The sequence below is a fragment of the Coloeus monedula genome (genome assembly GCF_965178545.1).
Source record: "Coloeus monedula genome assembly, chromosome: 24".
Taxonomy (NCBI): Eukaryota; Metazoa; Chordata; class Aves; order Passeriformes; family Corvidae; genus Coloeus; species Coloeus monedula.
In genome coordinates, this window is record NC_138804.1 from 6,486,327 (window position 1) to 6,502,366 (window position 16,040).

A 16,040-nucleotide genomic window follows, 5' to 3' on the forward strand; every position below is an offset into this window, starting at 1 on the left:
CTGCGCCAAGCGCTCCCGGAAAACAAGTGGATCTATAGAAAAAAATTCCAGTTTTGGAGTTCTTTGGGAAGCGGAGTCGGGGGGAGCTGAGGGAGCTCTGGGATGAGCCTGGTGGAAGGTGAGAAAAGCCCGGGCTGGTTTTTCGTGTTAAACTGCAATAGGATTATGGAGCAGAGCAAATTAAATCAATTCCTTAATGAGGGAGGGGTGGAATTCCAGCTGGGATGGCGGCTGAGAGGGCCGGCAAGGAGGGAGTGGATGGAACAGAGGCAGGAGCGGGTGGAGCCGCCCGTGGATGGGGTCTGGGGGCTGCGGGCAGCCTACGGGCAGGGCTGGATTCTCCGGGATCGGCTGCGGCGTCGTGGCAACGAGCAATCCCACAGGAATTAACGAGCAATCCCACGGGAATTAACGAGCAATCCCACGGGAATTAACGGGCATGGAGCTGGGAATCCTCGGGGTGGGGAAGGATGGGCCTGGCCAGAGCGGGGGCAGAGCTGGGGGTGCCTTTGCCCAAGATCTGCCCATCCCGGCCTGGGATCCAGCTGGGTTTGTCCATCCCTGTCTCCAGATTCCCCCGTGGATTAGCAGGATGCTCTCCATAGGGGGATCAAGGATTCCAAAGGTTTGGCGTGTCCTGGCCAGGTAGAGCAGGGACTGGAGTGGGGCAGAGCTGGGGGTGCCCCATCCCAAACTCTGCCCGTCCCTGCCTGGGACCAGGCTGGATTTGTCCATCCCGTCCATTGTCCCCATGGATCAGCGGGATGCTCTCCACAGGAGAGGAGCTTTGGGATGTCGTGAGCAGGTAGAGGAGCGGGGTAGAGGTGAGGGGCCGGATACGATTCATGCCGGGAAATTCCTGATTTTTCTTGCCAGCCCCAGCTCAGGGATATTTACTGTGGAGTGGGGTGGGATCTGGCACTGATCCATGGGAGAGCTGGGATGAAAAATGGCAATCCAGGGAGAAGGAGGAGGAAGAGATGGAGCTTGATCCGGAGCACCCGGAGCTGGAGTTTCGCTCTGTTCCCTGAGGGATGATGACGCTCGGGAGCGTCCATGTCCCTTCCTGGGATGTGCCTGGCTCCTCTCGCTGGCAGTGGAGAATCCATAGGAATCCGGGATAATTGCAGCTCCTCCGTCAACGTTAATGATTATTTTCCTTGCAGAGAATAAGTGGCCAATTAAATCCAAACGCGCCGGGCTTTGGGCAGCTCTTAACTGGGAGTTTAATTAAAGCAAGGAACAAAGAAGGGACACAAACCAAGGGGCTGGTGCTGGCTGAGCTCGTGTCACATTTTGGGAGTGGGATCTCCACTGGGATGAGCATCCACGCCCCTTTTCCAGCATCCTGCATCCCAAATTCCAGCTCATCCTCTGGGCTTTGCCTTGGGAATCTCCATCCCAAGCAGCTCTGGTGGTCCTGGATCCCACGGTGGTCTGTTCCCAGATTCCTGCCCGGAGCAGCTTTCCAGCAGATTTATTTTTAACTCCCAGCCTTGGATCAGGGAGTGGAAATTCAGCGATGTTTTGGAGTGGCAAAAGAATCGTGGAGTCTTTTAAGGTCCAGAAATGTTTTTGTTCCAGCTTTTTGTGCAGGGCCTTGTTATTCCAGCTGTTTATAGGATCCCTAAGCCATATGCTGGGATGAGTTATTGAGGTTTTCCATAAAAAGCACCAGAAAAGGACTTCTGAAGGGTGAACAATTGAAAATATCCCATGGAAAATATGGAAAGAATCAACATTTCCCTGTGATGTATTCTCAGTGTGGAAGTGTCTTCCTGGAGAAAGAATCTTTGTGCTCCTGATGCATTCCTGCCCTGGCTGTGTCATTCCAAGCTTTCCAACGTGCCCAGACCCAGCATTTCCCTGGCAGGAGCAGCCTGGGATGCTGTTGATCCATTGGCTCCATCCTGGCTGGGTCGCTCTCCTTCCACCCCATCCTCTCCCGGTGGCGCTTGGAGTTGCTGGAATGGGATTTGGGCTTCCCAGAGTTCCTCTGGATTTGGGCTTCCCAGAGTTCCTCTGGATCTGGACTTCCCAGAGCTCTCTGGGGCTGGAATCCAAACAGATTTTGGCTTTTTGGTTTTGCTGTTCATTTTGGAAGCGGGATGGGCAGGGAATGGGATGCGGAGATGGGAACCTGGACCCGGCACCACGGGATGGGGATCTGTGGGATGGGAAATGGGTCCTTGTGTCCCGTGCACAGCCCCGTCCCGCTCTCCAGGCGCTTTCACCCTGATTCCATCTCCCTTCCCCTCTTTCCCTGTTGGGATGTGGAGCTGGCTGCTTCCCTGTGTCCCTGCTGACCCCCCCTTTCCCTGTCTTGGCCCCAGCCCACATCCCAGATATTCCAGAGGCTGCTGGATGGGCACAGACCTGCCTATCACGGGACAAAATCGCCTCCATCCCCAGCTCGCCCTTCCAGGTCTTCTCCCAGCAGGAAGTTCCTCATCTCCAACCCCTGGTGGTTCCAGGGGCTGTGGGATGAGTGGGCTCCTCAGGATGCCAGGCTGGGCTTGGAATGGGATCGTGGAATTCCGTTTTTTCCTGGGATTCATCACCCTGGAGGTGCTCGTGGATGCTGCCCGTGAACCTGGCACGCGCCAAGGAAAGGACTTGGCCACCTGGATTTGTCACCTCAGCTGGATCTCCGGGCACAACCCAAACCTGGCTCCCAGCTGTCTCAGGAACCGCCACATTCCAGAGCCGAATCCTGATTTCCTTTCTGATTCCCTCAAGGAAAAAACTGCCGAGCTTCTGCTGGCAGCCAGGAGGGCTGGAACAGCCCCGGGCTGGGGTGTCCCTGTCACCTCCCGCCTGGAGCAGATCCCTCCCGGTCAGGGCTGCTGGAGCTGGGGGTGCTGCTCCCACCCTCTTCAAAATCCGTGGATGGATGCCTGGAACTGACTTGGGATTCTCCCCCAGCCTGGATTCTCCCGCAGGAGCTGGAGCTGCCTCCTCTCCCCTGTCCCCCACCTTATCCCGCCCCACGGCCGCACTGCGCTGTCCCCACCCTGGGAACGAGCCCCATCCCTGGACTGGAGCTGGAGGAGATGGAAGGAGCCCCCATCCCCGGATTTGAGCTGCAGGACACCACCCGTGGCTCCAGCGGGATGCGTCGCCATGGAGGAGGCGTTGCCATGGCGATCGTTGCCGTGGCGATGGCGACCGGGCGCAGCAGGGCCTGAGAGCATCCCGGGGAGGTTCCCGGCCTCTCCCGGTGCTCCAAGATGGATTGATTTCCCATGCTTCCCTCCCCCCGAGGCGAAACACTCAGCACTGAGAGCTTTTACCACGGCAGCGCGTTTTGGGTTCTGGTTTGGGGCAGATTTAGGGAATTTTAATTCTGTGGAGTGGAAATGCCCTCAATAAATGAAACACCCTGATCCTCCCCGCCTGGGGAAGGAGGGATGGACAGGGAATTTGGGAAGCCCCGAACCAGCCAGTCCCTGTCCCCCAGGGTGTGTTCAGAGATGCAGAGGCGTCTGTAGGAACATCCCGGTGCCACACGCGGCACTTCCATTGCCATTCCCTGCTCCAGGCCTGGAGCCGGGAGTCTGGAATGGCCTCATCTGGTTCCAATTTCAGGAGGAGCAGAGGGAGCGGGGCCATGTGGCTCCCATCAGGGAGAGGCTCTGCAGGTCACACAGGGAGAATCCCACCCTCGGGAATGGGGATGGGCTGGGGAGCCCCGGGCTCTCCTCATTTCCTGGGGAGCCTCGATGTTTTTGGTGTGAAAACATCAAAGGGCAAATGAGAGTGATTCCAAGTATTTCTTCCTGCATCCCCTCAATCCTTGGGTTTTTTCCTTGCCTTCCCATTACTTTTGGTGGCCTGCCTCATACCAGAGGGCCGTGCAGTTCCCAAATCCCTGCGGATTTATTCTGGGGGATCACCAACTCCAGCGAGCTGCTGGTGAGTGGCTGCTGGGAATCCAGGACGGTGCCTCAGCTGGGGGGCAAAGGCTGAGTATTCCCAGAGATTTGGGCAGCGCGTGGGGTGTTGGAGACCAGCAGGATACATCCAGCGGCTGCTGGGAAGAGCTGGAGCAGCTCCAGCCAGACACAGCTCAGACACTCAAAAACCCAACTCCCCCTGCCCTTCCCAAGCCGATGGATTCTCTCCCCTGATGGGAGAAGGGACGTGAGGACAAAACACAAGTTAAATCCCCAATTTCTCTGTCTGACTGTCCAAAACTCTTTCCTGCTCCAAGCTGCAGTGAAAACAAAGAAACCCCGAGCTGTTTTCGGGAGGTAAAACGCGACGGGGACCCTTCAAGGCCTTGATTTGAAACTGAAGCTCGAACCCGGCTCGTTACATCTCGAAACATCCGCTGCGATCTCGCCGATCAAAGCCGCCTTGTTTGCCTTGTAATGAGGTGCCAAAGCGTTTCCTTGCAACACCGACAGGAGACACTTTGATCTGAAAACGAGATGTTTAAGAGCCGTGCTAGCGAGGGCTCCCCGCGATTTCGCAGCTCTGGGAAGCAGGGGAATATTTGAAGTCTGGCGTTGTTTCCTCTCGAGGCTTCCCAGGCTGTGGCAGCTGATGAGGTGTTGCTGTCACACCGGAGCCAGGAAAAACAGCAGGGAAATCATCCCCAGCCAGCTGGAGAACCAAACTGAGCCTTGTTCTGACAGCTTGCAGAGGGAGTTGTTGGGTTTTCCCAAAAAAGAGGGCTTTTTGCCTGTGGGAAATATTGGAGTCGATGTGAGCTCGCTCTGAGCTGTTTTGGGGGAAAACACCGTGATTCTGGGTGGTTCAGCTGGAGGTTGTTGGTGCTGCCGCTGCCTTGGTCTGGCTTTTCCTGTGCCTCGTCCCATGAGGGGGGTCTGGGGTGTCACCTCAGTGGGGCTGGAGCCGCTCACGTGTCCCTTCGGTCGCAGGCTCAGCGCTGGCGCAATGAGAACTACGAGCGGCCCGTGGACCTGGAGGGCTCCGGGGACGACGATCCCTTCGGAGAAGATGAGCTGGACGACGTCTACTCCGGCTCTGGCTCGGGCTGTGAGTAACTGGGGGGGCTGGGGAGGGTCCCTGGCTGACTGTGGGGTTTCGGGGTTCCTGGGAAGGGTTGCTGGATGGGTGTGGGGTTGGGGGGCTGCAGAGGGGATGTGAGGGAGGGAATTGCCCTTTATCCATCTCTGGAGTTGTCCTCTGAGACAAAAGCACCGGGAGCTGTCCCAAAGGTTGGGCTCCAGTGCATCCATGTCCCAGTTCAGCCTCTGGCCCTACTGGGCAGGACCAGCCCTTCCACAGACCCCAGAGAGGGCTTTGGCCACCACACGGGGCCAGCCCTTGGTTTCTGCCAAGCCTGGAGCCATCCATGCTCCCGGATTTTGGGCTGATGTCAGGGAAATTCAGCAGCAGCGGTTTCACTTCTCCCTTGCCTCCCCATTTCAGATTTCGAGCCGGAGCTGGGGCTGGACACGGCCGTGAGCCTGACCACGGACACGCTGGTGACGCTGCCCACCACAGCGGCCGTGCTGCCCGTCACGGCCGCCCAGCCTGTGGCAACGCCGCTGGAGCCGTCCCCCACGCCCCAGGACACCACCCCCGGGCAGGCAACCAGCGCCTTCCTCATCCCCAGGACCACGGAGGCACCAGTGGTGCCCAGCTGGAAAGTGACCACCACCAGCACCACAGCCAGCGAGTCCCCGACCACCACGGCCACCACCACCACCACCACCTCGGCCACCACCACCATTGCTACCACCACCACCACCTCGGCCACCACGACCTCCAGCAGCACCACGGTGGCCACAGCTAAACCCACCACCATCCGGAGGTTCCTGCCCCCCTTGGCCACCAAGGCGGCCACCACCCGGGCCACCACCCTGGAGACACCCACCACGCCTGTCCCCGATAGCAGCACCCCGACAGAGGTGGCCACGTCACGCCTTGTCCCCAGCAGCACGGCCAGGCCCAGGGCCCTGCCAAAGCCCAGCACCTCGAGGACTGCAGAGCTCCCCGAGCAAAGCACGGCCCTGCCGCCCGCTGCCACCACGCTGCCGCCCACAGAGGCCCCCCAGGTAGGAGCCGGAGCCCTTCTCACCTGCAGGGGCTCCTGGGCTCCGTGGGAAGCCAAGTGGAGGCCACGGGAAGCTTTTGGTGTCCATCCATCCTTGGCCACGGGAAGCCTTTGGCGTCCATCCGTCCTTGGCCACGGGAAGCCTTTGGTGTCCATCCGTCTTGGCCAGTGGCTCTGAGGGACGTTGAGGCAGGCTGGGCTCTTCCAGAGTGGAAATGTGGGAGCTGGGAAGGAGATGGAAGTGGGGGTTTAGCCGGGGCATGGGGACGAGCTCATGGGGACACAAATGCCACAAACGCCGGTGACACCGGCACTGCCTTCTCCAGAGCGGCTTCCCCTGGCAGGAGGGGAGCGGTGTCGCATCCCACGGGGACACCGCGGCTTTCCTCAGGGTTTGGTGTCATTCCTCGGGGTTTGGTGTCATTCCTCAGGGTTTGGTGTCATTCCTCGGGGTTTGGTGTCATTCCTCAGGGTTTGGTGTCATTCCTCGGGGTTTGGTGTCATTCCTCTGCTTTTGGTGTCATTTCCGAGCTCCCAGCCCTGGCCGGGAGTCCCAAACTCTCCTCAATTATGGCTTGATGGTGCATTTCCAGCCCATCAGGTGTTCTGAGCAGGGATTTCATCTCCATCTCGAGCTCAGAGCCCCTCGGGGGCCCTTTGCAGCCGCTTTGAGTGAAAGGTGGAGTGATTTGTCTAAACTGCTCCCTCTCTTCCGCCTGCAAATGCACGCTCCGAGCGCTCGGGGCTCTCGCTGACCTCCAATTAATCCCTGTCACAAACGCGGCTGCTGTGGGAAGCGCTGAGCCGTGTGCTGGCCCCGGGGCAGCGGGACATGGAGAGGGCTCCCACCCCCACCCCAGCTCCTGGCTCATCCCGAACCCCGGCTCATCCCCAACCCTTGCCCATCCTGAACCCTGGCTCATCCCAAACCCTGGCTCATCCCCAACCCTCGCCCATCCTGAACCCCGGCTCATCCCCAACCCTTGCCCATCCTGAACCCCGGCTCATCCCAAACCCTGGCTCATCCTGAATCCTGGCTCATCCCAAACCCTCGCCCATCCCAAACCCCGGCTCATCCCAAATCCCGGCCCATCCTGAACCCCGGCTCATCCCGAACCCCGGCTCATCCCAAACCCTCGCCCATCCTGAACCCTGGCTCATCCCAAACCCTGGCTCATCCTGAATCCTGGCTCATCCCAAACCCTGGCTCATCCCAAACCCTTGCCCATCCTGAATCCTGGCTCATCCCAAACCCTGGCTCATCCCAAACCCTGGCTCATCCCAAACCCTCGCCCATCCTGAATCCTGGCTCATCCCAAACCCTGGCTCATCCCAAACCCTGGCTCATCCCCAACCCTGGCCCATCCCAAACCCTGGCTCATCCCCAACCCTGGCCCATCCTGAACCCCCGCCCATCCTGAACCCTGGCTCATCCCGAATCCCGGCCTATCCTGAATCCCAGCTCATCCCAAACCCTCACCCATCCCGAACCCTGGCTCATCCCGAACCCTCACCCATCCTGAATCCTGGCTCATCCCAAACCCTGGCTCATCCCAAACCCTTGCCCATCCTGAACCCCGGCTCATCCCCAACCCCGGCTCATCCCCAACCCTCGCCCATCCCGAACCCTCGCCCATCCTGAACCCTGGCTCATCCCGAACCCTGGCCCATCCTGAACCCCGGCTCATCCCAAACCCTGGCCCATCCTGAACCCCGGCTCATCCCCAACCCTGGCCCATCCTGAACCCCCGCCCATCCTGAACCCTGGCTCATCCCGAATCCCAGCCTATCCTGAATCCCAGCTCATCCCGAACCCTCACCCATCCTGAACCCAGGGACAGCAAGGACAGCAGGGAGCGGGGCTGGCTCCGTGTCCTGGGTGACAAGGACACATCCTCCTGCTCCTGCCCTGTGCAGCTGGGAGGGAGGAAAGGAACAGGGAAGGACCCCCTGGAGCTCATCCAGAGGCACCAACCCTTCCTGCTGCTGTGCTGGTGTGACACCAGCGTTGTGTCACCTCCACAAGGACGTTGTGTCACTTGGTGTTAGGAGGGAGCTGTGACATCCAACCTGCGCTCTGGGGACACAGAGCCCAAAAAAGGGTCTGGGATGGGATGTTGGGAAGAAATTCTTCCCTGTGAGCGTGGAGGGTCTGGGGTGGGATCTCTTTGGGAGAAGCTACTGGGAACAGGTCCTGGGATGGGGACAGAGAATGGCCCAGCTCAGCCGTGGTGGCCTCAGCCATTTGGTGACCATCAAGCTGCGGGGCTGTGTTGTCACTGCAGTACAACCTCAGTGGCACAGGGAAGGGACACCCCAATGTTACCCCCACGTCCCCCACCCTGTCCTTGGTCCTGTGATGTCCTCCCTGAGGACACCCTTTGGTCCTTGTCCCCTTCTCCATCTTGTCCTTTCTCCCAGATGGAGCCGGGGGAGGTGACGACAGTCCCCGACAACGAGCTGGAGGTCCCGGCCAGCAGCGGCCCCAGTGGGGACTTTGAGATCCGGGAGGAGGAGGAGACGACTCGTCCCAGCCTCAGGAACGAGGTGGTGGCCGTGGTGACGCCGCCGGCGGGGCCGGGGCCCGGCAGGAACGTGGAGACAGGGCTGATGGACAACACGATAGACTCGGGGAACTCAGCTGCTCAGCTGCCCCAGAAAAACATCCTGGAGAGGAAAGAGGTGTTGATAGGTGAGATATGGGGCCGGGGTTTGGGGGGGAGGGTTTGGGGCCACGGGGAGCTGGGCTGTGCCAGGAGAGGGGACAGTCCTGGGAAGGGCATTGGGATACCCCACACCCACCTCCCAGAATTGCTCCGTGGGGTATCCCAGGGCTCTCCATGCCTTTGCCAGGAATGCTGTGCACAATTTGCTTCCTCTCAGATGGATTTCCAGGAAAAAAATTAAGGATTTTAGTGCAATGATGTGCTGTGGTCATGGCTCAACTTCCAGCACTTCTTCCAAACTTCCAAAGCCCGAAACCAGGCTGGAATCCCAAATGAATGATCTCCCCAAAGTGGAGTAGTGCCAAGCCTGGGATAACCCACACCCACCTCCCAAAATTGCTCCCTGGCTGTGCCGGGGGCCCCAGGGTCTCCATGCCTTTGCTGGGAATGTTGTGCACAATTTGCTTGTGCTGGGCTGGATTTCCAGGATAAAAATGGGATTTTTTTCCTGGAAATCCAAAGCTGTGCTGCGGTGACCCAGCCACCGCTGAGAGGCTGCTCCCAAACTTCCAAAGCACAAAGCCCGGCTGGAATCCAAAATGATCCCCCCAGGCTCTGTGCTGGAAGCTGGGGGTGGCACTGAGGGGCGGGGGTGACACTGAGGGCAGGGGGTGACACTGAGGGCTGGGGGTGACACTGAGGGTAGGGGGTGGCACTGAGGGACTGGGTGACACTGAGGGACGGGGTGGCACTGAGGGACTGGGTGGCACTGAGGGCAGGGGGTGGCACTGAGGGTTGGAGGTGACACTGAGGGACGGGGGTGACACTGAGGGCAGGGGGTGGCACTGAGGGTTGCAGGTAGCACTGGGGGATGGGGGTGGCACTGAGGGACGGGGTGGCACTGAAGGTTGCAGGTGACACTGAGGGTTGTGGGTGACACTGAGGGTTGGGGGTGGCACTGAGGGTTGGGGGTGGCACTGAGGGTTGGGGGTGGCACTGAGGGCAGGGCTGGAGGTGGCACTGGCAGCTGGGGGTGCCACTGATGGCCGCGGGTGGCACTGAGGGCCGTGCCCCCTGTGCCGTTGTTGCAGCGGTCATCGTGGGCGGCGTGGTGGGCGCCCTCTTCGCCGCCTTCCTGGTCATGCTGCTCATCTACCGCATGAAGAAGAAGGACGAGGGCAGCTACACCCTGGAGGAGCCCAAGCAGGCCAACGTGACCTACCAGAAACCCGACAAGCAGGAGGAGTTCTACGCGTAGACCGAGAGCCCGGAGTGCCTCACGCTCCCTCCCTTGCTCCCTCCCTGCTCCAAACCCTCCCCTCCTCTCCTCCATCCGGTCTCTCTCTTTCCTTGCCCCCCCCCCCACCCCTCTTTTTTTGGGATCAGACTGTGAATTTACAAAGCAAAACCCTCAGCAGCTGAAGGAGGAAATGCGTCCTTGGCATGGGGGGCACGGGGTGCCCGGAGCAGCGCTGAGGTGGCACCGAGCAGCGCTGGGGTCACACCGAGCAGCGCTGAGGTGGCACCGAGCAGCTCTGAGGTGGCACCGAGCAGCGCTGGGGTCACACCGAGCAGCGCTGGGGTCACACCGAGCACCGCTGGCCTTTCTGCTGGCGGGAGGGACGGGACACGGGGCCGATGCCAAGGAGCCGATGCCAGGGCGGCCGTGCCCGGGAATGCCCTGGAGAACACGGGATGGGCTGCCCACGGTGCCTGGAGCTCAACTGGACTTTTCCCACCACCACCACCACAAACTCTGGGATGCGGACATCTCCTGCCAGCCCTGGGGCGCAGCGGGGCTGCTTTGGATTTATCTCCCGGTTTTTTTCCATCCATAAAGGAGGGAGATTTCCTTCCCTCTGTCTTGTCTTTACTTTTTGGGTTTCTTTGGGAATGGGGTCGGTCGCTCTGCAGGAATCCCCTTCTGCTGGAAGACAGAACACAGCTCTCCAATGCTCCGGGAAGCTCAGGAAAAGCACGAGGGGCTGGAACACCTGGCGCCCCGGGCTTTGCTCTTGGAGTGGGGAAAAAGGAAATAAACACAAACGCTGGGAATGATCCCTTTGGATGGACGTTCTGGAGAGCTTGGGGAGCTGCACTGGGGCATCCCAGGCTGCCGCCATCCCGCCGCCCCTGGAATCCGTTGGATCCACGCCTGAAGGGTTTGGCAGGAACGGGGCTTGGCTTGGGCTGGGTTTTCACTGTGACCACTAAGGCTCGGCTTTGCGGGACGTTCCTTGGGGAGGAGCTGGGAATGGAGGAGCTGAATCCTTCCCTGGCTCTTCCAGAGGGGATAACAGAGCTCTGCACGGCCTGGGATGCAGCCTAAGGACTGAAACCCAAGCAGGGATGAGCCCTGTCCCCTCAGGGTCCGGCAGGGATCCCGCCGGCTCCAGCGGTGAGGAAGAGGAGGCAGAACCATGGCTCAGCCCCAGGGTTGATTGGATCATTGGGAAGATCCCAAAGTCGTTGGAAAGACCCAGGACTGATGGTTTTCCTTTGTTGTCTGAATCCCCAGGACTGACGGTTTTCCTTCGTTGGTGTTTAAATCCCAGCACAACCCACGGCGCCGGAGAGAACCCGACCCTGGCACCCCCAGGGCTCCCCTCTGAGGCTGCCCAGGGTGCAGATCCCGACCCTCCGGTGCCTTCGGGAAAGGCCGGATTTTCCAGAGCAAGCTCTGCAAGGAGATTCAATTAAGATATTTCAATTAAGATATTTCAATTGAGGTATTTCAATTAAGATATTTCAATTAAGATATTTCAATTGAGGTATTTCAATTAAGATATTTCAATGAGGTGGCTCTTAATTAGCCGGAGCCCTGTTTGTGGAGTTTTGTTGTCACCATGGTTGTGATCTCGATGGGGTCCCATGGACACTTTGGATTTGCTCTTGGAGCAATTTAAATGGGAGAATTTGGGGAAAAAAAATGGTTGTTTTGACTCTGTTGCTTTGGGAATTAACCTTCCCAGAGCCAGGGACGCTTTGGCCCCTGAGGGGGTTGGGGGATTTAGGGTTTTGTAGCCCTGGTGGGGGTTACAAGACGGCAGAAAGGATTTGAGAGGGCAAATGAATATTTAAAATAACGATAAATATTTATCTCCACTCCCACACCCCCACAGTTACAGAGGTATGGAAGGAAATGAAAGCCCTGGGATTTCTCATTGCACTGGGATGCTCGGGTGGGATTTGAGGTTGGGAACATGGCAGGTTTGGGCTGCCTTTCCCTGGGGTACAACCCAGAATGATGAGCTGGCTTCACTGTGGGGTAGGGAACAGAGCCCCGTGCGTGGATCAAATCCTCGAAATCCTAAATCCTCATTTTTGAGCTGTCAGCCTCAAAATCCTCATGGTTTAGGTTCTTGGAGCTTGGAGAAGGCCCTGTTGGGTGTTTGGGGTGGTGGTGCTGGGAGGGACCATTTCCATGTTCATCCCAGAGGGAGGATGAGGGTGAAGATGAAGGATGAGGGTGAGGATGAAGGACGAGGGTGAGGATGAAGGATGAGGATGCTCCAAAAGATGGAACACACTCAGAAGGAGCCTGGCGCCAACCCAGAGCCCCTTTGTGCTGCTCCAGAAGGGGTTTGGACTCCTGGGTTTGGTGATTTAGAGGTTTTTGGCCCTGTTGGGATCACAGGCACAAATCAAGGCCACCCCAAATCCCCATCTTTTGGAACAACCTGGATTTAATCTTTGGAGCTTGCTTTAAAAAAAAAACCCCTCCCAGCTTAATCTTTTTAATGCTGCCTTTCAGAGCTGCCTCCTTAATCTTCTTCATTCCATTTTTCCCCCTATTTAATAGTCTGAACTTCCATAATGCAATTTTTTTCTTCACTCAAGCTTAACCTCGTCCCTCTCAGCTGGTGTTAAGTTGTAATCCCGGCACTTAAATCCGTCACAGCTTCGGGAGCGAGGAAAGCTGGAGGTGGGAGGGCGAGAGGAGCCTGGGCAGGACTTTGGCAGTAATTAAAACATGAGATAAACACACGGAAAAAAATAGGTGAAAGTAATTAAACTGCTAATCAGAAGCGATTGAATAATCAAAAATATCTCCTGCTTCCATGTGTTTGTGCTCCGCCTGGAAAGGGATGAGAGCTCCAGGAGAATGTCTTGGGGCCTGGAGCCGCCTTTTGTGGTGTTAATGATGTCACAGCCCTCGTGTCACCTCAGCTCCACGGGGGCTGTTGGAGTTGGTTCTTGGAGGGAAAAAGGCTTCGTGCTGGAGGAAATGATCCTGTGCCTCCCCCCACGGAGCTGGGATGGAGCAGAACTTGGGCAGGGTTTTTTGGGACAGCCCATCTCACAAAACAATTGGTGGAAAATATCATTTCTCCGTGAGCAGAGCCACGGGCACGGGGGAAACCCTGAGGGGCTGCCTGGTGCAGGTGGAGGCAGCTCCTCCCTCCAGCAGCTCCTGCTCCGGGGCTTTTCAGGGATTCCTGGTGGGGAAGAGGCGAGGAAGCTCCATGGGGAGGGACACGGAAGGAGCCATCCCCCGGCTGCTGGTCTGGCTGCAGAGCAGATTTTTGGGAAAATTAACTCTGGCGCGAGCGGAAGCGTCTCCAGCATCTTCCCTTCCCCAAGCCAAGTCTGGCCTCGTCCCCGCTGCCCAAATTCCGATCAGATTCCGATCCCTCGTGGTGATCCCAGCCAGGAACAACTGGAGCAGTGCCCAGATGTGCTGCTCCTTCCAGCTGTGCTCCCCGAGGGATTTTCCACGGCTTTTCCGTTTCTTTTCCGCGCGTTCCCACGTGCGTGTGACGCACCGGAGCTGCGGGGAGACTCCGGCCTGTTCCAGCTGGATAATTTTAGGAGATTCTGGAATTGCGGGGTGGTGTGGGCTGCTCTGCCAGCTGTGCTGGCCTCGGGGCTCTCCCTGCTGAGAGAATATCCACCAGGAGAATATCCACGGATTCCTGGGCCACATCCATCAGGAGAAGGCAGGAGGAGGGGATCAAAGGGAAGGGGAGAGCGGAGAGCCCAGAGCAGGGCTGGAATGGGGAGTTTGGGAAGGGATGGGAAGGGCAGGATGTGGAAGGGGCCCAGCAGCAGCAGGACCAGCCCTGGGTGGGTTTTGCAGGGCTGGGAGTTGTCTAAAAACCTCTCTGATTTCGGATCTTTCCCCAGAAAGCACCAGGTCCCTGTGTGGGATGGGAATTGCCCCTTTCCAGCAAAAATCTCTCTGGGTTTGGATTTTTCCAAACCAAGCCGTGCTGGGGGATCTGGCTGCAGGGAAGGGGATGGCTCTGGGCTGGGTGAGTGCCAGGATGGGCTGGTTTGCCTGGAATTTCCCCATTCCCTCCCCAGTTTCCCTGACAATCCCTGTCTGGGAGCTCCTTTGCCTCACCTCCACCTCCAGCTCCAGAATTCCGAGCTCTCCCTGCCATGAATCCCCAGCTTGGAGGCTTCCACAGGGACAAACCCCTCAGCTGAGAACAGGAATGGAATCTTTAATTCCCTTTTCCCCCCCCTCAACCACCCTTGCCATGATTTTTCCCGGACTCCAAGGTTTTCTTCCAGGCTCTGAAGTGACGCTGAGCTTTCAGCCCTGGAAGGTTTGATGGGAATGAGCTCCTCGGGTTCCTCGGGAGCGGGGATGGGGCTGTGGGAGCAGGGATGGGCTGTGGGGTGTCTGGGTGTGTATATAGGTGTCTGTAATTAATGTATAGGCAGAGATGTACAGACGGGCACGGGGCCGGGGCAGCTCCGCTCCTGAGGAGGAGGGGGAGGGGGAAGAGGAAAAAGAGAGAAAGGAAGAGGAAAAAGAGAGAAAGGAAGAGGAAAAAGAGGAAAAGGAGGAGGAAAAGGAGGAGGATTTATCCTCCAGCACCACGTGTTGGGCTCTACAACCCTCAGCCCCTGTCCCAGGGGATGTGGGATTCAGCCTCATTCCCTGTCCTAAAGGATGTGCGGTTTGGCCTCATTTCCCATCCCAAGGGATGTGGGATTAGTCCTTGGCCCCGCTCCCAAGGTATGTGGGATTCCCCCTCATTCCCTGTCCCGAGGGATGCGGGATTCCCCCTCAGCTGTTGTCCCAAGGGATGTGGGATTCAGCCTTGGCCCTTGTCCCAAAGGATGTGGGATTCCTTGTCCCAAAGGATGTGGGATTCCCCGTCCCAAGGTATTTGGGATTCAGCCTCCTTCCCTGTCCCAAAGGATGCGGGATTCCACCTCGCAAATTCCCGCAGCTCCTCCCTCCCCTCCCTGCCCTTCACATCCACCCGATCCCGATCCCGGTCCCGATCCCGATCCCGATCCCGATCCCGGTCCCGGTGGGTTGGGATGAGCCGGGGTGGGGATCAGGAGCCTTTTGCCGCTGCCGGGCCCGGAGCAGATCCCGGGATGGGATCCTGGGAAGGGATCCCGGGATGGATCCAAATCCCCGCGAGCTCCGGAGCAGCCCCCAGCGCTGGTGCCTGCAGCCCCCCCGTGGCTGCGCAGGAGCCTCAGTCCGGAGCCCCCAAACTTTTTATTCCTATTTTTATTTTCCCCATTATTTCCATTTTTGGGTTAAAAAAAGGAAAAAGCCGATTTTTCTTTCACACCCCACATTCCAGCGCTTCTCCTAAAGCCTCCAGGGCGCCAGGGATTTTTCCTGCAGGAATTCCTCCTGCTGTGGGTCCCCCCTGGCCGGAGTCACCCCAGCCCTGCTGACAATCAACCCAGACTCCCAAAAACAGGAATCCATTGCAGTTTGATAGGAAAACTTTTTAAAATCCCCCCCTTCCCTCTCACCACCGCATCTCCAGGATGAACCCTCACCCTGTAAATAAACATCCAACCTTCTTGTATAAATTAAAAATAAAAATAATTTTAAAAAAAGACAAAAAAAATTCCAGCGATAAACATCCAAAAATAATTTAAAAAATAAAAATAAAAATCTCCCTTTCCAGAAGATTGAAATAATTCCAACTTCAGTTTGGTTTTTTTTTTTTTTTTTGGAGCTGATTTCCAATCCCAATAGGAGAACAAAAAAAAAAAAAAAAGTAAAAATCTGGAATACTTCAAGTGTTGGACTTTTCAATGGATCCGGGAGGGAAGAAAAATGCATGTAAATATTTTTAATAGGAGACATATCTTAAACAGAACATTTTTTTGTACATAACTCTCCTAGAGTTTAGTACTGAAATGGCTTCATAGTGTCTGTTCCAAGAAAGGAAAATCGAAAATGTTTGTTAATTGTTTTTGTTCTTACTCAATGGCCAAAACTTTAAAAACAGTGACAAAAAAAAAAAAACAAAAAAAAGACAAAAAAAAGACTCTAAAAAATAATCTTTGCCAATGGATCTAGCACTGTAATGGTACTGTCTATTTTTTTTAATTCTTTCTGTGCTGTGCCCATTTAT

At 57.1% G+C, this 16,040-nt stretch overlaps 1 protein-coding gene across 1 annotated transcript in view; it reads left to right on the forward strand.

Annotated features, from left to right (window-relative positions):
• SDC3 (syndecan 3) overlaps positions 1-14,287 on the forward strand; it is a 38,318-nt gene extending 24,031 nt beyond the window's left edge. The window contains exons 2-5 of the mRNA XM_082296442.1: positions 4,887-5,004; positions 5,401-6,029; positions 8,450-8,720; positions 9,786-14,287. Of these exons, the coding sequence (XP_082152568.1) occupies positions 4,887-5,004; positions 5,401-6,029; positions 8,450-8,720; positions 9,786-9,952 (1,185 nt within the window). The 3' untranslated portion in view covers positions 9,953-14,287. The remainder of the gene's footprint in view (positions 1-4,886; positions 5,005-5,400; positions 6,030-8,449; positions 8,721-9,785) is intronic.
• Positions 14,288-16,040: the final 1,753 nt, after the last annotated feature.